Here is a 27435-nt window from a genome sequence, read left to right as displayed (position 1 = left end):
CTTTTGACGAGTCAGGTACGGCTGTTGAAGATAGCAAAACAAAAGCTGAGGTTTTAAATTTCACATACAAGAAATCGCTTGTACAGGAGAATCGTACAAACATACCGTCATCTAACCATCGGACAGACTCCCATATGGACAACATATTAGTAAGCATACCTGGCGCACATAAGCAACTTAACGATTTGAAAGCAAATAAATCACCAGGTCTGGATGGCATCCCAGTTCGATTTTACAAAGAGTTCTCTACGGCACTGGCCCCTTTCCTAGCTTGCATTTATCATCAATCTCTCACCCAGTACAAAGACCCGAGTGACTGGAAAAAAGCTCAGGTGACTCCTATATACAAGAAGTGTAAACGAACAGGCCCACAAAATTATAGTCCAATATCCTTAACTTCGGTTTGACGCAGAATTTCAACATATTCTCAATTTCAATACAATAAACTTTCTTGAGACCAAGAAGCTCAAGTGCACGAATCACCATGGTTTTAGAAAGCATTGCTTGTGTGAAACTCCATTTGCCCTTATCTCATGATATACCGAGAACTCTGGATGAAGGCCAACAGGCAGATTCCATATTTCTAGATTTTCAGAAAGCATTTTTTGATACAGTGCCCAAATGCAGGCTGTTAAACAAGGTATGGGCATATGGAATAGGTTCACAGATATGCGAGTGGCTTGAAGATTTCTTAAATGATAGAATCTAGTATGTTGTCCTTGATGGCAAGTGTTCATCAGAAACAAGGGTATCCTCAGGAGTGCCCCAGGGAAGTGTGATAGGACTGCTGTGTTCTTTACACACACATAAACGATTTGACTGACAGGATGGGCAGCAATCTGTGGCTGTTTGCTAATGCCATGGCGTACGGTAAGGTGTCAAAGTTTAGTGACTGTAGGAAGATGACTTGGACAAAATTTCCTGTTGGTGTAAAATGGCAGCTATCACTATATGTGGAAAAACGTAAGTTAATGCAGATAAGCACGAAGTCAAACGTGTAATGTTCAGATACAGTATTACCAGTGCCCTGTTTGACACAGTCAAGTCGTTTAAGTATGTGGGCATAATTTTGCAAAGCGATAAGGGTTGGAACAAGCATGTGAGAACTGTGGTAGGGAAGAAGAATGGTCAACTTTTGTTTATTGGAAGAATTTTAGGAAAGAGTGGTTCGCCTGTAAAGGAGGCAGCATATAGGACACTGGTGTGACCTATTCTTGAGTGCTGCTAGAGTGTTTGGGATCCACACCAGTTCAGGTTAAGGGAAGTCACTGAAGCAATTCAGAGGTGGGCTGCTAGAATTGTTACCAGTAAGTTCGAACACTACACAAGTATTGCAGAGATTCTTTGGGAACTGAAATGGGAATTCCTGGTGGAAAGGTGATATTCTTTTCGAGAAACTTTTATTGAGAAAGTTTAGAGAACCAGCATTCGAAGCTGACTGCAGAACAATTCTACTCCCGCCAACATACATTGTGCCTAAGGACCACGAAGATACAAGAAATTAGGGTTCATATGAACGCATACGGACAGTCATTTTTCCCTTGCTCTATTTGCGAGTGGAACAGGAAAGGAAATGACAAGTAGTGGTATAGTATACCCTCCACCACGCACCATATGGTGGCTTGCAGAGTATCAAAGCAGATGCATGTTTTTGAGGTATTCCTTTGTTTGGCACTATTGCTAGATTTTTTTGCAAAGTTTCACTTTGTTTACATGACATCTCAGTAAACAAACCATTTCATCTACTGAAACAAAAACAAGGTTTCCCAGTGTTTCTTTTTCTTTTTTTTTTTTCTCTCCTCCTACAGGTATCCCTGACATGTTTGAAATTTCTCGATTTTCAGAACTTGTGGCAACCCTGTTGTAGCAACTAAAACTTGCAGTCGCCTGAAAGCCACTCATTCATCATTAGCAAATTTTGATTATCACCTACATTTCTCTGGCAGCCATGTTATAATTTGTTTCTTGGGGCAAAACAAAGCAAGGTTTACACAATGTCACCTCAGTGACATCTTAATGCAGCTGCAATTGTGATAGACTACTGGAACAGAGGATTATTAAATGAGGAACTCAGGATTAATCAGGTCAAAAGCTTGTGAAAAACCACATTCTTGGTGTAAGTACTTATCTTGTTGTAAAGCGTTACTAATTCACATTTCGCGAGCTACTGATGACCATTAAAAAATTATATCATTCCATTGCAGGGGTCTGCAGTTTCTCGTACATCGTGGTAGATAAGAAAGTTCCAGTTACACTACTGGCCATTAAAATTGCTACACCACGAATATGACGCGCTACAGACGTGAAATTTAACCAACAGGAAGAAGATGCTGTGATATGCAAATGATAAGCTTTTCAGAACATTCACACAAGGTTGGCGCTGGAGGTGACACCTACAACGTCCTGACATGAGGAAAGTTTCCAACCAATTTCGCATACACAAACACCAGTTGAGTGTCGTCGTCTGGTGAAACATAGTTGTGATGCCTCATTTAAGGAGAAGAAATGCGTGCCATCACGTTTCCGACTTTGATAAATATCTGATTGTAGCCTATCGCGATTGCGGTTTATCGTATCGCGACATTGCTTCTCGCGTTAGTCGAGATCCAATGACTGTTAGCAGAATATGGAATCGGTGGGTTCAGGAGGGTAATACGGAACGCCGTGCTAGATCCCAACGACCTCGTATCACTAGCAGTTGAGATGACAGGCATCTTATCCGCATGGCTGTAACAGGTTGTGCAGCCACGTCTTGATCCCTGTATCAACAGATGGGGACGTTTGCAAGGCAAGAACCATCTGCACGAACAGTTCCGACGACGTTTGCAGCAGCATGGACTATCAGCTCAAAGACCACGTTTTTGCGGTTACCCTTGACGCTGCATCACAGACAGGAGCGCCTGCGATGGTGTAATCAACGAGGTACCTGGGTGCACAAATGGCAAAACGTCATTTTTTCGGATGAATCCAGGTTCTGTTTACAGCATCATGATGGTCGCATCCGTGTTTGGCGACATGGCAGTGAACGCACATTTGAAACGTGTATTCGTCATCGCCATACTAGTGTATCACCCGGCGTGATGGTATGGGGTGCCATTGGTTACACGTCTCTGCCACCTCTTGTTCGCATTGACAGCACTTTGAAGAGTGGACGTTACATTTCAGATGTGTTACGTCCCGTGGCTCTACCCTTCATTCGATCCCTGCGAAACCCTACATTTGAGCAGGATAATGCACGACCGCATGTTGCAGGTCCTGTACGGGCCTTTCTGAATACAGAAAATGTTCGACTGCTGACCTGGCCAGCACGTTCTCCAGATCTCTCACCAATAGAAGACGTCTGGTCAATGGTGGCCGAGCAACTGGCTCGTCACAATACGCCAGTCACTACTCTTGATGAACTGTGGTAACGTGTTGAAGCTGCATGGCAGCTGTACCCGTACACGCCATCCAAGCTCTGTTTGGCTCAATGCACAGGCATATCAAGGCCGTTATTACAGCCAGAGGTGGTTGTTCTGGGTACTGATTTCTCAGGATCTATGCACCCAAATTGCGTGAAAATGTAATCACATGTCAGTTCTAGTATAATATATTTGTCCAATGAATACCCGTTTATCATCTGCATTTCTTCTTGGTGTAGCAATTTTAATGGCCATTAGTGTATTTACGATATGGCAAAATAATCTCCACTTTATGTGCTATCATTTGCCAAAATATCATTTTGATGTCTAAAATTGTCCGCATAATTTGAGCGCTGTAATAAGTATTCCATTCTAGCCCTACTCCTGGTGAGTGCAATCATAAATGAATACGCTACATAATATCAATTTTCTCAAGATTGGTGTTAGAGATCTCCTCCCAAGTGTACGGAAAAATTCAATGTATTAGCTGTATTTCATACACAGCAGTATATAGGTTGATATGCACCTAATGCAAATACAAAGAAACCCCTAGTTTATAGTAAGAACCTTTCGAATTTCGGGCAGTGTGATATTGATGTGTGAAATATCACAATAACTATGACCATTGGGAAAATGGCAGGCACTTCGTAATGGAGCTGGCATATAAGGGGAGGTAAAAATCAATTTCTTTTTAACAAATTGTTTCTATAAAACCACATGAGAAAGACTGAAGGGCAGCAGATATGAGCATGCTGTTTTGCCAGAGTCATGCACAAGGCACTGGCTTGCCGAAATCTCACGGACTTGGCTGAAAAATGCCCGTTGCCAAAATCCGTTCAAGCGTGCACCGCCTGAGAGGCCAGTTTGGTAGTTCACAGAACTGCGGATAACTTTCTCATGGTTGTGCCTCCACTAATGCAGAGATAGGAAGTGCAGTCTTCAAGAATACATTGGAAATGTCTGTGGATCAACATTAAAATCTGCTTATGCTATTTGCAGATGTAGGTAACAAACTGTCAAATGAGAACAGGATTCACTGACTCCTCTGCGTACCAATGTTTTAAACAATCCAACAGGAAAGAAAGTTTATGTACACATCATGGGTTAGGGATATATCTTTTTTTTCTAATCACCAATCACAGGCAAATGATCCAAGACACCCATTGCCCAGTAATGCCTGGCCCCATCATGCTGAAACTCCATCCTGCAGCAGTCCAGTAGTTATATGTGTATCAGGAAATGGTTTGAGTTAATCTTGATCAAAAAGAATAGCATGGTACAGTCAGATTACACAGGAGGATTACCTGAGCAGATGCTTTACTAAATAACAAAGCAATGGCAGACCCACTGTGTTTCTCAGCAACAGGTCATAATAGTTTCAACACACACTGAACCTGCTCCATACCCTAAGACATGATAGTTACTGCACTTCTCATGGCCTAACAAACAGACAGTATTTGGACATAATATTGGATAGTTCATAGAACGGAATAGATGGGGCAACTATCACAATACTCTTACTCTGTCTACTATGAGCTATTACAAATATCAGCTTCCTGTGATCCAATTCGATTACTGTATTTACTCGAATCTAAGCCGCACTTTTTTTTCCGGTTTTTGTAATCCAAAAACCAGCCTGCGGCTTAGAATCAAGTGCAAAGCAAGCGGAAGTTCTGAAAAATGTTGGTAGGTGCCGCCACAACTAACTTCTGATGTCGAATATATGTAGCGCTATGCAGGAATACTTTTCAGGCACGAAGATAAATACTGGCGCCAAAACCTCTGCGGTGGAAGACGAGCTTTTTCCTCTGCCCTGAGTTTTGACAATGGCATTTTCATACATTATCCAATGAAGTAAATACAAATTCTATATTGTTCATCTTTGAATGTAGCAGCCTTTCAATGTACTACGAAAATCCAACTGGCAAGACTTTGGGATGGTTGTCAATATGGCCAACTCTACGATCTGAATTTTTTCCTACCTGTGACAAGAGATGGTTGCTAATAGGAACTTTTATGAATTGTGAATCACATGCAGTATTCTCTTCACCATAAGAATAATACGAATGTAAACATTTTTCCATGTATTCCTTTGTGTTTCGTGCTATCTCATTTAAATCCAGTCAGCCTAATAAATTACGAAACTAGAGTGAGACAACATCAAACGCGGAAGAATATGTCATGTCATGTTTATATTCGTATTATTCTTATGCTGAATAGTGATACAGTCAGAAATGAAGCACGGTAACCGACTAGATTTTTAAATCTAAGATGACTAATTTCGGTGCAGAATGTAATGTACTAAAGAGGCGTCTGCAAATATTTTCAAACAGAGAAAAATTTTCGCTAAACTTTCGTTCAGAACTTCTATCATATGCAGTCTATTATTTGGTTCTTGTTGATCATTATCAAAGAAAGCAGCAGTGTAAGTAACAACAAATAGCAGTCTCTTGCCATTGTTTCGCTAATGAGACAATTCCTCTCCCTCTTTCTTTTTTTAAGTGGCGGTAGCATGCACAAAAGCAAGCCATGTCGCAAACAGCGACAGTTCGTAAACACTCATTGTCAGAATGCGACAAACAATACACGACACAGTACAATAACGCATTTTGTGCTTAGAGTGACGGAAACACCTATAACAAAGAGAACGGCACTTGTCAGATCAAAGAAAAATCAGCAATCAATTCAAACCAGGTGAAGCACGTGAAAAAGGAAGGGTACCCATATAAATACGGACGGAGCGCCTGACGCATAGCAATGACTACCTGGTAAAGCTTAACTGTTAAGCTTACCAGACGAACCAAATTACTGTAGCTGTATTGTCATTCATTCGACCTAAATTGTGTCTCATATTACAATGGACCAACTTTGTTTCGATTTGGAGGTGCGGTCTAAAACGTTTCTCTCCCCTTGAATTTCGAGTCTCAAATTTCAGGTGCGGCATAGATTCGAGTGCGGCTTAGATTCGAGTAAATACGGTAACACAATAACTTTTCAGGATATTCCTACGTTGTAATATACATATTATCTGTCTGTGTGTTTCCAATATGAATTACAAGTAGTTACAACAACTTCTGATGTCTGATCAGAGGGCACAGTGCAAAACCATTCATAGTAACAAACCACTAGCAAGAATATCTAATATAGAACATAATAAAAAGAAATTTTAAAGAAAAGTTGAAAACAACTTGTAAACTACCACTTATAAATCAGTATTTCTGAGTTTAAAAATTCAATGGAGGACCAGGACACCCAAACATCATGTATCCACAGCACGGCGCATAAACATGAATGGCACACACAAACATCAAATTTGGTTACTGGGAGAAATCCGAATTAGTGTGCTTCATAAATTATAAACTTCGATTGTGAAATACTTCATAAAATGTTGTTCCACAGATTCCAGCTTCACTCATGTTAGAAAATCTATAACAATAACAGTCACAATTATTATTTTGGGTGAAGCAAAGAAATAAAATTTGTACCAGTGCCAGAATTCAAACCCTGGCCTCCTCCTTACTAGATAGATGTGCTACCTACTGTGTCACACTGACGCTCTGACTACCATAGCTGTGTGGACTACCTGAGGATGTCGTCTCCCTCAAACTAAAATTATCACCTTAGCCCACTGCTGTTCCCCTTCTACACTTGCATCAGTATTGCAAAGGTTCTCCAATACTGGAATAGCACCTCAGCAATGAGCGAAATGGGTTTAATCCTGCCTGGAACGTGGGAATAGGTGATATATTAATAACGTACAGTAGTTGTTCCTGAGACATATGGAATCTCATATTTATCAATGATAGTGATATAAGCTGAAGCAATGAATTAAAATTTCTGCCAGCACCAGGATTTGAAACTGGATCTCCTGCTTACTAGGCAGGTGCGATATCCATTGCGCCACACTGACACTCCGGCTACCACATGAGGCCCAAATCCAGGTCTTTTGCTTACTGTCAATTCCTTGTTTCAGTCTAAATCCTGCCTGAGGTACAGGCAGTAATGATAACAGTAATAAAAGCAGTAATTCCCTGCACAGTCTTACAGCAAACTGTGGTTTCAAAATATGAAATGTTGGAGAAACGAAAGAATAGATCTTGAGAAGCTTTCTGTCTGGTGCAACAACTGGTCACTACTGATAAATTGTAGAAAAATGTAAAACTGCATACTTCACTCAATTAATACACATCCTGGCTTTCACTGGAGTATTAACCAGTTATAATGTGTTGAAGATAGATTCTTGTTTGGCACATTCGACTGTGTGGGCATATGAAATGTAAAGCTCATAGTCTGAATTGTGCTTCAATCAAATGACAGTTCCTCTCGGGATACTGAATAACTATTTTTTTTCTTTGCTATTTATAACACACTTTTAGTGCCTATTTCGTAATACAATTGTTGCATAAGTGATGCAACTATTTCAAGATAACAGCAGATGTCAAACGTACAAAATTATGAGCAAAGCAGAGAAGGTTGTCCGACTCAAAAGAGAATGACCAAGCAAGGAAGCGCAATGAGCACACTGGACTCGCATCTGGGAGGACAGCGGTTCAAATTCGCATCCGGCTAGCCATCCTGATTCAGGTATTCTGTTATCTCCCTTGATCGCTTAAGGCAAATGCTGGGATGAATCCTTCAAAAGGGCACCTACACTTTGTTTCTCCATCCTTCCCTAATCTGAGCTTGTGCTCCATCTCTAATGACCTCTTTGTCGACAGAGCATCAAAAACTAATCTCTTCCTCAAAAGAGGATGTGACAAAGAACATTCAGTAAGCCAATACTTTAACACGAAAAAATTGTGTCCTTATACGATTTCAAGTATGGGTTTTCAACTAGGTGTCTAAAAGCTTATACTTCACATTTCCAGCACAATTATTTAACACCTTTAAAATCTAAAATCTGTGTATGAACAGCCGGAAGCTACATTTTATTTGTTTAATGCATTCCTATGTGACCAGAATCAACTAAGAGGTTCAAGTCCTATTACTGCCGTCCCTTCTTCTCATGATACAAACAATATACGAGTGTGACTCTTCAAGCTTTCCCAGCAGATATGTTGTAAATAGTCTTCACAGGCTCACACAACGTGATCTGGCGGCAAACTCGTGAAGACTATTTACAATACATGAGTGCTCTGACGTGACGGACCATTGATACCCTTCTAATGAGCTGGGACACAAGCTAGCTGAGGATGTAAGGAATGTCCACTTACACACTTAAACCTGAAATACACAGTTTAAAGTTTAAATTGGGTATAAAATCAAACAATATAAACTATGTTTAACTTTTTATTTGATATTACTATAAATACTTTGAAAGTAATGTATCTGTTAACAGGGCACCTATGGAATTAAGGTGCCCACACAAAATTATAAGGAAAAAAATAGACTTGTAGAGCCCACATTTAGAAGCTTTAAATCTAAAGCCAAATAATAGGGACAATACATTACCCATAGATACATGGCTAGTTGTTGCAAATCCCATCCTTGTGTGTTCAGTACATCTCTGATAACTGCATGCTGCTCTGCTTCTACCCCCTGCTATAAACACATACACGGTACAAACTGTGACACTACTGTGCACTGCACTACTCTACTTTCTATGAACTAAGACTTAATGCCCATGAATCCTTTATTTCATGCATTTGAAGTAATCATAGTTTTTAACAAGTCTGACATTAAAATATTTTATATCAAGACAGTATGCTAATTTCCCAAAACCAGAATAAACAGTAGTAAAGTTACTCATTACTTCATGTGAAGATAAGATTTTCAATAATTAAAAGAAAAAAAAAAGAATGGAAATATAGACACACACACACACACACACACACACACACACACACACACAATCTGAATGCCAATATTGCATAATAATGCTCAACATTATTTCCATTTCTAACAATCAGAAAATCATTTAACAATATGGCTTATGAACAGTATTTCCTAACCAACTGCTTCTGACAATCTACTCAAATCTAGGTTTTACCCAAGACTGTGACCCACTTTGTACCCACTACAACCCAAGAATCAAACAGAAGTAACATTTAGGAATTCATCTATGTAAAATGACCCAACAACAATAGTTTCAGTTTAGCACTTTACAAAAGCAAATGGATAAACTAAACAGCTTTGTGAAACACTACTTGTTCCCTTCCCAATGCGAAGGACGCCATGGTTTCAATCAGTACTTCAGTAATCCCAACCAAACATTTCATAAGCAGTCCACACATTTTAGGTCATAAATTTTAATAATAAATATGTAATGGAACTTCAAGTACATGGCCACTTTAAAAATTTCACTTTGTGTGATATCAAAGATGGGTTTCTAAATAGTAAGGTAAATTGCACTATCCATGCAGAAAGATTAAAATAAAAGCAACCAGTCAAGATGCACACCAAGCTTGTCAGTAAGAGAGGATGCTACAGTTGCAAAAGTAACTTACAAAGCTATTTTCTACCGGGCAAAAAAGAAATGGTTTTTACTGAATGAATTGATACAACAGAAGTATTTGTTTCAATATCCCAAATTCCAAAATCCTTTTGTACAAAATGGAAGAATTGCCAATAACATGGTATCATACATCATACCTTGACATACACTGAATACTTTCAACTACTTAAAATAACCATTTAACAAGATAGTTTTTTATACCATGACTTCAAGCAACTTACAAAATATTGTCTACAGCATGTTCATGTCTCTCCCCATCTGTCTATGACATTTTCATATATCTCCCAGAACCTAGATATATTGTGGAACAGAGGACACTAAAACTCTTTAATCACTGTAATAAGATTTTGGAAGACTCAACTTGTGATGTGACTTTCCCCTCAATATACACTCTACTTTGAATTATTGTTAATGTCACCTCTGTGTACATTAACACAGGTTTGATTTAATCTTTACCTTCTATATAACTATTACCTGGGGCTGCAAATATCAGCCTGCAGGAAAATTACGAGTTTTAACTCATCGTCAAGAGAAATGTCATTTAAAGTGGCTTTCCTTCAGTTTTCCAGTTTAATGCATCTGATTTGGCAAATATCCAAGAGATTTGTTTTTCACCTTCTTTCTCATTAATAGTCCAAGGCATAAAACTTGAAATGAATTGCTCATTCTACACCATTTACTTTCTGATATACATGGTTAATTACACAGCAGACTGATGCCACTTTTCACTTCTCTCAATCACAACTCTTTGGTTGAAGTGTGATTCTTTACTTCATATATAAACACTTCATTACATGGACAGCTGGAACAACACATCAGTTTGCCTTTGTTTAAGTAAAATTATGATAGCAAATTTTAACCGCTTGAGATGGGAAAACGAGTACATACTCACAGGTCACAAGTGTCTGCGCAGCATTAACCAAACCACATAGTAAGCATAGGGGCAGTCTAGCAGGTAAAAACATGCTGCCGGAAGGAGAGGGCAGAAAAGAAAAATGAAGGAAAAAAATTTAATGCAACACCCTCAAGGACTGTGCTCAGTGTCACCAGAGTGTAATATGCATATATTAAAAGGGATGTAATGTTAATTATTCATACGTCATTTTTGCAGCATACCATAAGCTGTATATATTCCATGAGTGGTGTTGGACAAGTATCATAGCTGGCAGCCAGATTTATCTATTAAAGATCTCCTGGCTTTAAACATGAATGTGGAACTACATAGCAATGGTTCTTCTCAAGACCTATCAACCAGACTTCTGGGTCATAATATTCAAATTTCAGAGCTTTAGGTTGAAAGGCTTAGCCAATCTAAATCCCAAAATATCTGTCTCATGCTGCTTGAAAAGAATGTGGCTGTGGCAGTGATTCAAGAGACAGACACAGATACCGAGGAGAGGCTGTATCCTAGAGTATGTATAGGTAGCTATGAAGTCAGCCTGTATCCAAGAGTATGTATAGGTAGCTATGAAGTCCTGGGAGACGTATGGTGGTTGTTCTTACATACACAATAATATTGAAAATAAGCATCAGATGTCTGCAAACATCAGGCAGAATATTGAGACTGTATCAGTTAAAGTTAAGGATGTTGCTGTAATAAATGTCTATATGCCTCCAGCAGGTAACTGGTGAACTCTGGTGCTTCCCTTTCCTAACATCCAAGTATATGTAGTGGTGATTTCAACACTCATCACAGAAAGTGGAACTACAATAATGATGTTTTTGTGAGAGCCATGTAAACTGGACTGAATGCAACAACCTTAGTCTAGTTTTTTACTCAAAGAGCAAGGTGACATTTAAATCTGCAGCTTGGAAGAAGGATTTCAACCATAATTTATGTTTTCTAAACTAGGATTTCCATGGGCAACCTCTCAATGGAGTAAGGCTGGTCCTTCACAGCTTCCTAAATTGTAACATCGACCAGAAATTCTTGATGGAGGAACTCAGACACCTGTAATTAGGTCAATCCCTAGCCCAAGATGGAACTTCAGAAAAGTTGACTGGACTAAAATCTCCAAAGGACTTGATAAAATGATCAGATGGATTGCCCCATTAAGTGAAAATCACAGATTTGTTGGAGTGGTTTTATTAACAACAGAAAAGTGCACACCTAGAGGCTTCTAAAAAGAGTGCCAAGTTGGAGTAAGAACTGAAGAACTATATCTGTCCTGTTTAACCATCAATGGTAATGAAACTGTTCAGAAATTGCTAAAACAGCTCCATAAAGCCCGTTGAGAATGCTGGGAACAAAAAACAAAGTCTGGATTATAAGAGGCTAAGAAGAGAGGCATTGAGCCTCTTATAAAAACCAGGAGGAAGGCAACTACCTATCTGCAACAATCCTGAAGTAACATCAGACCGGACTGCAAATAGATTAACTTCCCTTTCCAGAGCACCCTCATATAAGCCACACAAGGATGGTTAAGAAAACTCTTAACCTGAAGCAGAAAGCAACCAACAAATCAGAGTATCCCAGAGATTTCATCTAAGATGAGATCAATGCAGGGCAAAAGAAAAGCTCACGAGTTCCTCATCAACTGTGGAAACAAGACTCTTAAATGGCTCACAAGCTTCTTCACCAATATAATGATAATGGGTAACATTCCAAAAGCCTTCAAAAGCACAAAAATTTTAACCGTTCTAAAGCCTGTTAATCCAGTGAATACAGCAGTTAGCTATCACCCACTGCTCTCCTGAGCTACTGCTACAAGCTTTTAGAAAACCGTATCCTTAATAGAATCAGTCCAATAACACTTGAAGTTACTCCCATCATGCAAGCACGGTTCAGATCTAACAGAAGGTGTTCAGAGCAAATACTTGGCTTAACCTCACACATAGAAGCTGGGTTTCAAAAATGACTGAAAAAATTCAGTGTCTTTTGTTGATTTTACAGCTGCCTATGATACAGTATGGAAACCTTGGCTGTTTTACCAACTCAAGTGCAATACAATTCCAAAACATAATTAGACTCATAAATAACATGCTATCAGAGAGATTCTTCCAACTGATCAATTAAACAGAGAGAAAAAAAACCCTTAATAATAATCTTCCACAGGGTTCAGTTTTGGCACCAGCTCTATTCAACTTATTTACATCTGATCTCTGTGAAACACAGCCGAGGAAGTTCATTTAGGCAGACAATTTCGCTTTGGCCACTCAACAGAGAAGCCTTGAAGCTAGTGAAGAGATACTTTCTGCAGCTCTAAGTAAATTCATTAATACTTCAAAAAGTGTGATTAAAACTAAATCCAATGAAGAACAAACTTAGCTGCTTTGATCTTAACAATAGAATGGTCATTGCAAAGTTATAAGTCACTTTTAATTATCAAGTTCTCCAACATAAAGACTTCCCAAAATATCTATGAGTTACTGTTGATAGAACCTAATCATACAAGAAACATGCAGAAAACATTGCAGCAACGCTGAGGTGACACAATATCACCATGCAAAAGCTGAATAGTAGCTCATGGGGTGCGAGAGCAACAACACTACAATGTTCTTCCTAAGGTCTCAGCTACTCTGCTGCCAAATACTGTGCTCCATTGTGGCTTAATAATTCACATGTGAAAAAAAAAAATCTGATGTTCTGCTAAATGCAGCAATAAAGGCAATAATGAACTGCATTAGATCTATTCATCTGCACTGATTAGCTACTCTTAGCCACATTGCCCCACCATAAAAGGTCATTCGACAGAAATGGTTTGCTACACACTATGAGCCCATTTGGGACTGAAACAATGGTGATTTGTTGTTCTCTGTTAACAAGGTAATTGATAGAATTACTGTAGCTCTGAATACAAACAAAATCAATCTTGTTAATTTGGGCAATTAAATTTTCAGAAAAGAAATGGAAGCTTGAAAAACATCAAAGCTAGGAATTCTAGGAATAAATGTTTTATAGGTAAGTGGATTACTAACAGATTTACTTGCTGAGGATGTGATTCATCATCACATTTATCATCATTGTCGTCACAACCACCACAGAAAGTAACATCTGACACTCAGTAAGTTATTGGCCACCATTAGGGAATCAGATCCTTCACATGGCAGTCACACTCTGTTGTTCACACTTTTGCACACCCAAAGATTTCACTCTGTACATTTCTGTGGCCATATGCTGCAGATGGAGAGAGAGAGAGAGGGCATAGCTGCATAGAATTGCTGATTTTTAAGGCAGAGCCTTGGTACACGTATTGGCGAATTGCTAAGCCTTGGTGAAACACAGGTCAATTCTGGTCTTATTGTCAAGCAGGGCTGGGCAGACAATGCAATTAAAAGAATGATAGCAATACCTTCCAACAAGGGAGGCAGACTTACTCTTCTTCATGGAGGCACTGAACAAACAGTCTCTGCTTTTTAAATTTAAGGATGTGAGAGATCATCAGGAAGAGATGAATGACATTTAAGTTTACAAAGTGCTTCATAGAATCACTGATTCCAAATCTGTGAAAACCATACCAACTCTTCTAGATAATGCTCCTTGCCATTAACTACTTGTTGAAAAAGCACCTGCCATGAGAAAGGAGGAAGTGATTGACTGGCTTCAACATCAATAGTGTCAAGATAAGTGAAATCTTAGAAAGGTTGAGCTGGTATAATCAATGTCTCTCCAATAAACCACAATTCCCCCCCTCCAACACACAAAATCTATGAGTTAGCAGAAACATATGGGCTTACAATATTAGGTTACCACTGGCCTCAAAAGTGTTAATATGGGTCAAAATTAGAGGTTACACTGGCACGAATAACAACAACAACAACAACAACAAAAACAACAACAACTTTACCATTTGGAGTCAAAGTACTCTCAGAAGAAGCAGTAAGGAACATTATCTCTGAAGACCGGAAGAAAGACATCAATCAAATGCAGAGAATTATGGAAATAGTATGGCAGAATGTAGCTGTTTTGGAATGTTCAGTGGAGGAAATGATTATTTCATTAAACAATGACAGTGGTAGATTTCATAGCAACGAGAGAGATGTCAGAGGAGCTTTTGTCCATTATCACATGACAGAAATTAAGCATAGGTGCACTGAGCTACATGTTTGGTGTGTGCAGTTTACTACGGTGAGTACCTACATAAAAGAATCATATTTTTGTAAGTTTTGATATTTTAAAGTGAACATCTTATCAGCGACTAGTTCCAAATGAAGTTCATCCCAGGAGTTCAGTTTACATCACATAATCTTAGAACCTGCTATTCTAATAAATTTATATTGATAAACTGGTCATACAATTCCGAGTAAGTTATACAGAAGCTTAATGTTTTACAATATGTCATTTATAATATTTGGCAAAGATATGGAACACAACCAACAAAAATTATTATACTACATAAATTAAATGCTGCTGCTTTCAATATAATTGCCATAAAACTGAGGTACTGTGTCTGTATCACTTTGTTCTTACTCACAATGCCAGTTGACCTGCTTAAGAAACCTGTTCTCAGCATGACAAACACACATAAATCCTATTTATTGTTATGTTAGGAATAAGAAGACAGAACAGAAAACTTAACAACAGGTTAATTATAAACCTAGAGATCTAAATAATGAAACAGGAACAGCGGTCACTTACTGCTTGGCACACAAGCGGACCATTGTCCACTTATTTAACTGAATCGTCTCGTGTTAAAAAACTGTAACAGAGTTCTGGTTTTGGTGATGTATTCTTAAAATTTCATTCCTGTGATGCTTTCACCTAGCTTCAATAGCAAAAATGTTTCCCCACACACCAAAAATTCAGCAACAGTATCAGAAAAGGTATTTTCTTGAACTTGCAGTATATCGTCTTAATAATTTGTTGTAACAAATCAAACTGAAATGAAAACACAGTGATGTTCTTCCAGAACACATTGATGACAGTTCCATGTTTGTATGCTGAATAGTTTTTTCTGTTTGAGTGAGTTGAATTAACTGTTATGATTACACATGTTATGTGCAGCACATGGCAATTCTGATCCGCTCCTTTACATGCTCCTGCCGAATTTTCAACTGTAAAGAAATTTTGGGTAGACTATAGTATGCCAGGTTTATCTCAGAGACTTACAAGAGAAATGCAAATCCCACAGGAATCCCAGCAACTTCATATCTGTAGTGTATTACCCCCAATAGCCTGGCATGCTGACCACATCCAAAACATACTTCCAGGTGTAGGTTGGTCAATATAGGAACTTACTTTCTTTTTCAGCTGGTTTGAGATCTACAGCTCACATTACAGTGATTTCTATTGTAGGATTAGCACTGAGCCACTCCACAAAATTTGGGTCAAAAACAGAAGAGGAATTTGAAGAAGAGAAGAGGTATTAGTTACAGCAAATTGTACATATGAGGAGGAAAGCACTTATGCCGTGTCTTGAATGATCTTCCTATGGAACTCTTGAATATCACCATCTACCAAACTGTTTCCTCTCTTCTCTTCTATGAAAAAGCATAAAATGCCAAAGTCAGTATCTGTTACCCTTTGTCTGTGCTTGAGTGTACTGCCTTTTGACATGAATGCTTATTTTGCTGTGAATTTATCACATTGTTTCATGGTCTTCCTTTGTCTACAAACATTCTGGAGCTTCAAAAGCTTACACACACTAACTTTTTTCATAATGTAACATTTTCACCACCACTAACTCTGTTTCAAATGCAATAATAGCAAATTATTTTTCCTATCAATTCATCCATAACCCTCAACCATCACACTTCCTCCAAAAAGTCAAAACTATAAAATTCACTTTCATGCTTCCTAAGTAAGTAGCCATGATGTTGGCTGAGAATGACAAAGAAATGTAATCTGCGATATTCCTTGTGCTGCCTGTTTGTGCTCTGCATACAAATAAATTCTCTCAATGCCAGGGTACAATATATCAATATGAGCCCAGCAGTAAGGAAGTGACATGCAACTGGGACAGACGAAATCCTAAATACTTCACACACTTTCAAGAATTTTTCTTAAATGTCCACTTAACAATTTCACTGGCACTATCACTGAAAATATTTTCATCAGTATGGGGCACCACCAGTTGGTGAACAATTAATTCTATGTCAAATTGTTTGACTCTGTTAACCATCTTTGCATATTGCTTGTTTTCAAGTTCTGTATAAAAGTCGTTTGCAAAAATACGCATCATTTTTAAAAATCAATAAAAAGAGTATGTCTGCCTCCACGTATTTCCATTGAATGTTTCACTTATGATGGGATAGATAATTCTGTTATTACTGAAGCCTACCTTCTCAGAGTCAACGGAGACCGACTTAAATACTTAAGTCTTAGTGGTATATATATTTCAGCAAATGTAGTACAAAAAACTTTTAGGGATGAGCAAATATTCCTCACATTTCTATTCTCTTCTTTCTGAACTGTTTATTATCCATGTTTTACTTCCACACAAATACCTCTAGATAAGACTCCACAACCCTAAAATCTATACCAGATATCAACAAATTCCTCTTTTTTAGGAACATTTTTCTTGATGTTGCCAGTCTGCATCTTATATCCTCTTTACTGTAGTTTAACGGACCACTTTGGTGAAGTGACGTGTTGCACAAGCATTTTCCAAACCTACGAATGATGATGACCACTATAAAAAGTTTACTTTTGTAATGAATTAGTATAACCTGTTTGGACATATGTTTTATTTGCACACACATATTACGAAATGGATGGACATAGCATGTCTGCTTGCTGGGACAACAATAAACAACGTACTACATTCGTAGCGGGCTGTTTATTCGATGTTGTCGGGCCCTGTCATGGAGATATGGTGCGAGCCATGGAGGAACAGAGGCCATGACAATGCCTATTTTTATATACTCCCTCAACTGGGCTTTGTTAAATAAGACTGACTGTTTTTGGACAGTCCTTATCAATGTATTTGTGATGTTCAAATAATGAATGAAATTTGTAATGCATGATCTTTGTAAACAAGAGTACAATATATGGTACGTTATTTATGAGAAGAATTTTATTCATTTCAAGAACAGAATGTTGAATTTGTACTCTTAATTTCCAGACATAGCCTCATCATTTTGAGAAAAGAAGTTCGATCAGAAGGGGTTGGCGAGTGTGCTGAAATAATGTGTGAGCAAGATTGAATAATAGAAAGTCTTTTCTCCTGATCAGACATTACTTTGCCACCCAATATTATGGTAAATAAGCAGCGAACATCATGCTACTTTGACCAATCATTTTGGTTCCCAAATATTAATACAGATCTAATTCCCTCAGCATCGCATGATTTAATTCGATTCCACTGCATTACCCTTGTCATACTCTTTTTTGTTACTCGTATCATAACTGCAGTCTGGTCTCTGTACAAGTTGTAGACAACATTTCAACCTGTGTATTTTATCTCTGCTTCTTACAAAATTTCAAAGATTGTATTCCAATCTACATTGTCAAAAGCTTTCTCTAAATCTACAAAGGCAATAAATGTGCATTTGTCTGTGTTCAATCTACCTTTTAAGTTAAGTCACAGATTCAATACTGCCTCATGTGTCCTCCTTTCTTCGGAAATGAAACTTATTTTTTCCTGAAATTGTCCACCTCCGTATCTGAGTGTTCATCATGGCAGAATGCCATGCCAGGGGCTTGGGTTTGGTTCTCAGCAGGGTTGGAGACTTTCTCCGCTTGGGGACTGGGTGTTGCGTCGTGTTCATCATCATTTCGCCCTCATCGACAGGCAAGTCACCGAAGTGGTGTCAACTAAAAAGACATGAATAAAGTTACAAGTCTACCTGAAGGGAGCTTGTAACTACTCATACATTTCATTATTTCCCTGAAGTTGGCTTCAACAACTTGTTACATTATCCTGCGACAATGTTTGAACTACATTAAATTTACTATGAACAAGGCTCTATGTTTCTTCTAGGATTAACAGTTTCCACGTTGAGGAGGACAGAAAAACAGATTATTAAAAATATTGTTGTAGGGGTATAATATTAATAAAAGAAATACATAATTTGTAACATTAACATTAATCTCTAAATGATGTAGTTTAAAAACACACATTAAATGTGTGTACAAAGTTGAAGTTACTAAAACATGTATGGACAGAATTTATGTAAATATCTGCACACTGTTCTGCACTGCTAGGATGGGAAATTGATTCTATCATCCTGCATGGCAGCTATAGTGTTCTTATGGGAAAGGCAACTTCCCCCACCACAAGCTTTGCTCGCTTTTCAATTTACAAGTGGGCTACACGTCTCAAACATTCATGTCCATTTCTCTCCTGTGACTAGATAAAATAACTTTACTGAGCGCATGTTTATGTAGTTGAGTTATTTTCAGTTTATTAAAAAGAGTACTTACTTGCAGCTGTTAAATGAGCATTTTGCAAAAAAAACAGAACAGCTGCTGTCTTAAGACACTGAAGAGCCTTTTCCAAGTGTAACATGCTGTCTGTAAGTTTTTGACAATGTTGATTTCATTGTCTCCACTATCAGTGTTGGGAATTCTTTTACAGCACGAGTCACACCAAATGCATCACCCAAGTCCCAGCTCTCCCAAGATTTAAAGAGGTCGATATGTTTAAATTGTCTCCCTATCCAATATAAGTTGGTGCTCTTGATGTTAAGTAGTTCAGATACAATGAGATGACAAAAGTCATGGGGCAGCAATATGCACTTATACAAATGGCAATAGTATCAAGTATCATGTACACAAGGTATGAAAAGGCTGTGCATTGACAGAGCTGTCATTTGTACTCAGGTGAGTCACGTGAAAAGGTTTCTAATGTGATTAGGGCCGCACGAAGGGAATTAACAGACTTTGGATGAGGAATGGCAGTTGGAGCTAGAAGCATGGAATGTTCCATTTTGAAATTTGTTAGGAAATTTAATATTCTGATATTCATATAGTCAAGAGTATGCCACGAATACCAAATTTCAGGGATTACCTCGCATCATCAACAATGCAGTCACTAACTGCCTTCACTTAACAGCCTAGAGCAACAGAATCTGCATAGAGTTGTCAGTGCGAACAGACAAGCATACAGCATGAAATAACTGCGGAAATCAACATGGGATGTACGACAAACATATCCACTAGGATGGTCTGGTGAAGTAGGACATTAATAGACCATAGCAGGAGATGACTGGCCCGAGTGCCTTTGGGGCTCGTGACTATAGTGGTTGGACCCTTGACGATTGGAAAACTGCCGCCTGTAGGTATCTGACCAGAAAACCGCTGCCTGTTGAGATGAATTCCAATTTCAGCTTGTAAGAGTTCATGGTAGGGTTCGAGTGTGACACAGACCTTACAAAGCCATGGTATCAAGCTTTCAACAAGGTACTGTACAAGCTGGTGGTGGTTCCATAATGATGTGGGCTGTGTTTACATGGAATGGACTGAGTCCTTTGGCCCAAATGAACCAATCATTTACTAGAAATTTTTACATTTGGCTACTTGGAGACCATTTGCAGCCATTCATGTACTTCATATTCCCGAACAATGATGGAATTTTTATGGATGACAATACAACATGCAGAACATGCTGGACATTCGAGTAAATGATTTGGCTACCCATACTGTCCGACACACATCCCATCAAACATCACTGGGACATAACTGAGACATCAGTTCAAGCTCAAAATCCTGCACTAGTAACACTTTTGAAATTATGGACAGCTATACAGGCAGCATAGACAATATTTTCGCAGGGTACTTCCAACGACTTGTTGAGTCCATGCAGTATTGAGTTGTGAAACTAAGGTCCAACATCAACATCATATTAGGAGGTATCTCTTTTGACTTTTGTCACCTCAGTGTATTTCATTGTTTTTGTTTGTTTTGTTTTACGTTGCAAAAAAACTAGTGTCATACGGGCCTATGTCAGAACCATAGAACAGAAGAGTTAAAAATGACTACACCTTAACCCGAATCAACAGAAGGAAAAACAGCGAAAACCAGGGACGTGGAGAAAGGTCCACAAAAAAAGCCATAGAGAAACATATGTCCTGAACTTAAGACCAGGAAATGGTAAACAGTCGAAGGTTGAGGGCAATGAGCACAAAGTGGTGGGGAAGCTCCACTTAACAAATGACGATGGCTGAAAAGACAGTGCCCAATATGCAATCTAGCTAAACTGATTGCCTCATAGCGAGATAGCTGAGAGGAGGGCATCCAAGCCACTGGGAGAGGCTTCATTCCCCAGAGCTTGTTCCCATGAAGGGAGCACCAGTGGTGATGCAGAAGTGACACCACCTGCTGACAAATGGAAACACAGGGAGAGTATTGAAGAACAGCTGGTGTGTAGTTAGTGTATGTGGTCATTTTAATTCCTGTGATTCAATATGCCTCACAAACGAGTAAACAGTGCTGACAAGTTTTGCTAAATTTGCAGACAGTCTACATTGAATTGTAATGGTGGCCAATAATGCCATATATTAGGAAGGCATCCAGACTATACTTTGGATGTGAAATTTGGGACCAAGCCAAGCCTTGAGCACCTCATGTATGTCGCATATCTTGTGTCTTTATTCTTCATTAGTGGTTGAATAATAAAAACTTCTATAGGCTTTGCTATACCCATGATCTGGTAAGAACCATCAAACCAGTGAATGATTGTTACTTTTGTGTGACAACTATTAAACATAGTATTTCCATAAATAAATTTTTTTTTTATGTATTGTAACACACCATCGGCCACACAATGAGTGCCACACCAAAACAGACTGACTGTTCCTGTCCCACCCGGTTGCGACAGTGACGAGGGAGTTAGTGAAGCTACTGCTGCATTGTCACATTCAAAATTCAGTTTCTTAAAAAAAAATCCCAGTTTTGGGTGTAATAATGAGTGTACAGAGATTCACAAAACAACACAGTGAGAACTTAATAGCCTAGTGAAAAATCTGGAGTTGTCCAAAGGTTAAGCTGAACTGTTGGTGACAAGACTATAACAGTGGAATTGTTTTGATGAGATGGTAAGTATGACTGTGTTCCGTACCCCCTTATGCCATTCCTTCCATTTTTCAAATGTGAGGAAAAAGAAAAATTGGCATTTTGTAGAGATGTACAGGGACAATGACTATAAAAGTGATTAGTAGGTATCGTTCAAGTTCCCCACAGTAACATGTCAACACGTTACCATCAATTCTGATTGTGTATGACCCTTACATGTAAGAAACATTCGATAAAACGACAATTGCCACTGCAACTGAACTATGGTAATATTAAATGGCAGATTTCCAGGGATCTAATAGTCATAGGCATATTACTTGGGTTACACCATGACTACACCAAATTCTATTGCTTCCTGAGCTTCTCAGATAGCTGTGTCAATGCACTGCATTATGAAAAGAAAATTTAGCGTAGGTGTCAATCACTTTAACCAGATGAAAGTGGGGAAGCATTTCTCTTTTGTAAGAGAAATTTCATCTTAGTGAGGCAAAAATAAAAGGGGATTTTTGTGGCTGGTTGGTTTAAAAGAGGGGGAAAGGGACCAAACTACGAGGTCATTGGTCCCTTGTTCATAATAAAACAATGTCACACGTGTAAGAATAAAACAGACGAGACATATAACACAAAACAGAAAGAAAGGAAAGACCACCGGAACGAAGGAAATGAAATGAACACTAAAAGGTACAAAAAGAGGACAAGAAAACAACAGAGATGCAAGAAACAATTAGAAGAGAGTAAAACAAGGAAGCAGATTACAGTGGCTGGCCGACCAAGAAAATAAAAACGAAAAGCCAGCCACCCTGCAACACATTAAAACATCCACCCTAAAAGCACTAGGGTGGAGGACACAGAGGGACAAAGGACATGTGTTAACACTCAGACTGAATGATAAAACCCACCCTCACGGATGAAACTTGAAACCAAACCAGCTGATGCGGCGGCATCTGCTAAAATCAATGATAATGAGTCTGGCAACCGAAGATGAAGTCGAAGGGCAGCCAGAGGAGGACAGAGCAGAAGAATATGGGCCACTGTCAACCGGGTGCCGCACCGACACTGAGGTGGGTCTTCAAGGCGCAGGAGGTAGCCGTAGGTTGCCCAGGCATGGCCAATGAGGAACTGACAGAGAACCATGGAGTCCCTGCGAGAGGCCCTCATCGTGGTCCCCTTAATGGCTCGCAGTTTGTTGTGCGTCCTGAGATTTTGCTATTCCGTCTCTCAAAGCTGAAAAACCTTGTGGTGTAATAATGAACGCAGGTCAGTTGCGGGGATGCCCATCTCCAGAAGTGGTTTCCGTGTAGCCTGTTTGGTCAGCAAGTTCAATTCCTGGGATTCCGACGTGATCAGGGGTCCAGACGAACACCACTGAATGAATGGACTGTTTCAGGGCATAGACGGACTCCGGGATGGACGCAACCAAAGGACGACAGGGTAGCACTGGTCGATAAGTTTCCAGGCTGCTCAAGGAGTCAGTACATAAAAGAAAAGACTCCCCAGGGCATGAACGGAGATACTGAATACACTGCAGCCATTAGGTAAGGAATGCTGTTCAATATGACTGCCGTGAACGTAGGCAAAGCCAACGTGACCATCAGCTATCAAGCTGTCGGTGCAAACCATTTCAGAGCCCCAGAACACCTCAAGAATTGAGAGGAAGTGACAGAAGAGAGATGAGGCTTAATGGAGTCCTTGGGACCACGTAAAAGGTCCAGACGAAGCTGTGGCCGAGGCGTATGTGAATGGACTGCAAGTAGACGAGGTAAAGTGAAGGAATCCAGTTCAGAGAAAAAGGGACCACACGCGAACCACAAACGTTAGCCCTGAGCCCTGACCTGGGCCGCTGAGTGGGAGATGGACTACCACGGGCGGAAAAAGGAGATGGTAATTCGGATGCTCAGGAGAACTATCAATGTGTGCTGCGTAACTGCCGAGCTGTTGTGCACGTCTGATCTGCAATGGAGGGACCCAAGCCTCCACCAGTACACTGGTCACCGGACTCATCCTAAAAGTTCCTGTCGCTAGTCAAATCCCACAGTGGCGCACAGGATTGAGTAAATGTAATGCTGAGGACACTGTCGAACTGTAAACCACACTCCCATAGTCAATTCAGAATTCAACAGGGGTTCTGTAGTGCCGCAGCAGCGTAGAGCAATCTGCACCCCAATTGGTGTTGCTCAGGCAATGGAGGGTGTTGAGGTGCTGCCAACACTTCTGCTTAAGCTGACGAAGATGAGGAAGCAAAGTCAATCGAGCATCAAAAACCAGTCCTAAGAATTGATATGTCTCCACTACAGTGAGTGGATAATCACGAAGGTGAAGTTCCGAGTCCGGATGAACGGTACGACACCAACAGAAGTGCATGACACATGACTTTGCTGCTCAAAAAGGGAAGCTGTGGGCTTGTGGATGCGCCTTGTGGGTGGCTCCCTGTAGGTGACACTCAGTAACACCAGATCTGGAGGAGCAGTACGAAATGCAGAAGTCATCTGCATAGAAAGAAGGTGAGGCGGACAGTCCTACAGTTGCTGCTAGACTGTCAACGGCCAATAAAAATAGAGACACATTCAATACAGAGCCCTGCGGGACTCCATTCTTCTGGATATGGATGGAACTATGGGAGGCACCAACTTGGACAAAGAAAATACGGAGCGACAGGAAGTTTTGGATAAAAATTGGGAGTGTGTCCCGGAGACCCCACTCACACAATGTGGCAAGGATATGTCACCAGGTAGTGTAATATGCTTTACGCAAGTAAAAAAAAGATGGAAACCAGGTGTTGCTGTCTGGAAAAGGCTGTTTGGATGGCAGACTCGTGGGACACAAGATTATCAGTGGTAGAGCAACTCTGGCGGAAGCCGCCCTGACATGGAGCCAGTAGGCCACGTCACTCCAGGACCCAACCCAACCGCCAACATACCATATGTTCCAGCAGTTTACAAAGGAAGTTGGTGAGGTTGATGGGATGATAGCTATCCACATCAAGCGGGTTTTTACCGGGCTTGAGCACTGGAATGATGGTGCTCTCCCGCCACTGCAATGGAAAGACACCATTGCACCACATCCGGTTCAAGATGACGAGGTGATGTAGCTTGTAGTCAGATGAGAGATGTTTGATCATGGCTGTGGATCCGATCAGGCCCAGGAGTTGTGTCGGGCAATCTGCAATGGCACTGAGGAGCTCCCATTCTGTAAATGCGATGTTATAGGATTCACTGTGGTGTATAGTGAATGAGAGGATTTTCCCTTCCAGCTGCCGTTTGAGAGTGCGAAGGGCTGGGGGGTAATTCTCCGATGCAGAGGCTCGAGAAAAGTGTTTGGCAATCGTGTTTGTGTCAGTAGATAACACGCCATTTATGGTAACACCGTGAACACCTGTTGGGGTCTAGTACCCAAAAAGACGTTTGATCTTTGCCCCGACTTGAGAAGGTGACGTATGGCACCAAATGGTTGAGACGCAGGCATGGAGCCGTTTAAAGGCTATGAGGTGCTCCAGGGAAGGGTGCCGCTTACGCCGCTGTAGAGCTCGCAGACACTCCTTAATTGCTTCAGCTACTTCTAGCGACCACCAAGGGACTGCCTTATGCCTCTGACACCCTAAAGAGTGAGGGATCGCGTATTCTGCTTCAGTAACGATTGTTGTAGTCACCTGCTCAACCATCACATTGATGTTACCGTGTGGGGGAGATTCAACGGTGACAGCAGAGGTGAAAGTTTTCCAGTTGGCCTTATTTAAAGCCATCTGGGCAAGCATCTGTGGGCCTGATGCCAGGGCAGTGACAAGAAGATGGGGAAGTGGTCACTACCATACAGGTCGTCATGTGCTCTCCAGTGGAAAGATGTGAGAAATCCTAGGCTGCAAATTGATAAATCAATGGCCAAGTAACTACCATGAGCCACACTGAAGTTTGGCGGCCCCAATATTTAAGAGGCAGAGGTCAAACTGAGGCAGTAAAGTTTTGACATCTCTGCCTCGCCCAGTAAGCACAGTGCCACCCCACAAGTGGTTGTGGGCATTAAAATCTCCCAAAAGTAGGAAAGGTTTAGGGAGTTGATCAATTAGTGAAGCTAATACATTCAGGGGTACTGTACCATCTGGAGGAAGATATATATTGCAGACAGTTATTTTCTGCGTCATCCTTACTCTGATAGCCAAAGTTTCAAGAGGAGTTTAAAGGGAGCACATGTTCACTACAAACTGAGTTTAGGACATAAATGCAAATTCCACCTGACACTACAGTTCCTGTAATACCCCTTATAGCCGCAGAGGGTAGGGATCCGCATTGCCGGGAACCAGGTTTCCTGAAGAGCAATGCAGACAGCAGGTGTAAAGCTTAACAGTTGCCGTGGCTCAGCCAACGGTGGAAAAAACCACCGCAATTCCACTAAATGATGATGTCATCGTGAGACTGGGAAGGCATGGAACATTCAATGAGGTGGTTTACTACTCAGTCACCTGCTGCCACCGACTTGTTGCCTGAGCAGTCTATACCCATTGTGTGTGAGGGTCTGGTGTGATCAAGGTCCTCAGCAGACTCAAAAATCTCCAACCCATCCTCAGATGCAGAGCTTGTAGGTAGCGGTGGTGTGGGTGCCACCGCAATTTCATTGGTCTTAGGAGTTTTCTTTTTGGATTTCTCTCGCTGCTCTTTGGGTTTCCCTGGCTGGGAGGAATTCACTGGCTCAGTCTCTGGGACTGAGGATGATTGTGAAGCCCTACGACCAGCTTCTTTTGGGCTCTTCATCCATGGCAGGTGTCATCTTTCCCACTAGCACAATCCTGGGAAGGGAGTGACCCAAGGGACCTCTTCCTAGCGAGAGAAGCCGAAGACGACTTACGCTTCTCCGGCTTAGAAGTGGGGACGGACATCCTCGATGGTTGGGGCAGGGTGTTGGTCCCGAAGTAGGTGGTGCAAGAGCAACAGGTAGGGAAATCATTACAAAGTCTGGCAGGCAGCGAAAAACTTTCTGTGGGGCCGATCGTAGGGCCTCCCCGTTTCGTTTCACGAACAGGTTTCAGGCGTTACCTGCGGCTGACGATGTCTCTGAGCCGGATGCAGTCGTCCACCCTGTTCCAGAAGAAGCTTCTCGGCCTGCAAGGTCTGGGCATTCACAGAGAGTGGGTTTGCTGGTAGTTGGGAGCTCCAACGTTAGGCGCGTAATGGGGGCCCCTTAGGAACATGGCTGCCAAGGAGGGGAAGGAAGCCAGCGTGCACTCTGTGTGCATTCCGGGGGGAGTCATGCCGGATATGGAAAGTGTGCTTCCGGATGCCATGAAGAGTACAGGGTGCTGCCAACTGCAGGTGGTGGCTCACGTCGGTACCAATGACGTGTGTCGCTTTGGATCGGAGCAGATCTGTCTGGTTTCGGACGGCTTGCGGAAATGGTAAAGACTGCCAGTTTTGCTTCTGAGATTAAGGCAGAGCTCACCATCTACAGCATCATCGATAGGACTGACTGTGGTCAATCGGTGCGGAGATGAGTGGAGGGTCTGAATCAGAGGCTCAGGCGGTTCTGTAATCATGTAGGCTGCAGATTCCTTGACTTGCGCCATTGGGGGGTGGGTTTCCGGGTTCCGCTTAATAGACCAGGAGTCCACTACACACAGGAGGCGGCTACACGGGTAGCGGGTGCTGTGTGGAAGAGACTGAGTGATTTTTTAGGTTAGAGGGTCTCAGGGAACCACAGAA

General features: G+C 40.7%; 1 protein-coding gene across 1 annotated transcript in view; it reads right to left on the bottom strand.

Moving 5' to 3' along the window:
• LOC124594923 (chromodomain-helicase-DNA-binding protein 7) overlaps positions 1-27435 on the bottom strand; it is a 310905-nt gene that overhangs the window by 72002 nt on the left and 211468 nt on the right. The window contains exon 29 of the mRNA XM_047133415.1: positions 8853-8942. Within this exon, the coding sequence (XP_046989371.1) occupies positions 8853-8942 (90 nt within the window). The remainder of the gene's footprint in view (positions 1-8852; positions 8943-27435) is intronic.

This window comes from Schistocerca americana, chromosome 2, assembly GCF_021461395.2.
Source record: "Schistocerca americana isolate TAMUIC-IGC-003095 chromosome 2, iqSchAmer2.1, whole genome shotgun sequence".
NCBI classification, from domain to species: domain Eukaryota; kingdom Metazoa; phylum Arthropoda; class Insecta; order Orthoptera; family Acrididae; genus Schistocerca; species Schistocerca americana.
The sequence above is the reverse complement of the archived record's forward strand: the minus strand, read 5'-3'. Positions and strand labels throughout refer to the sequence as shown.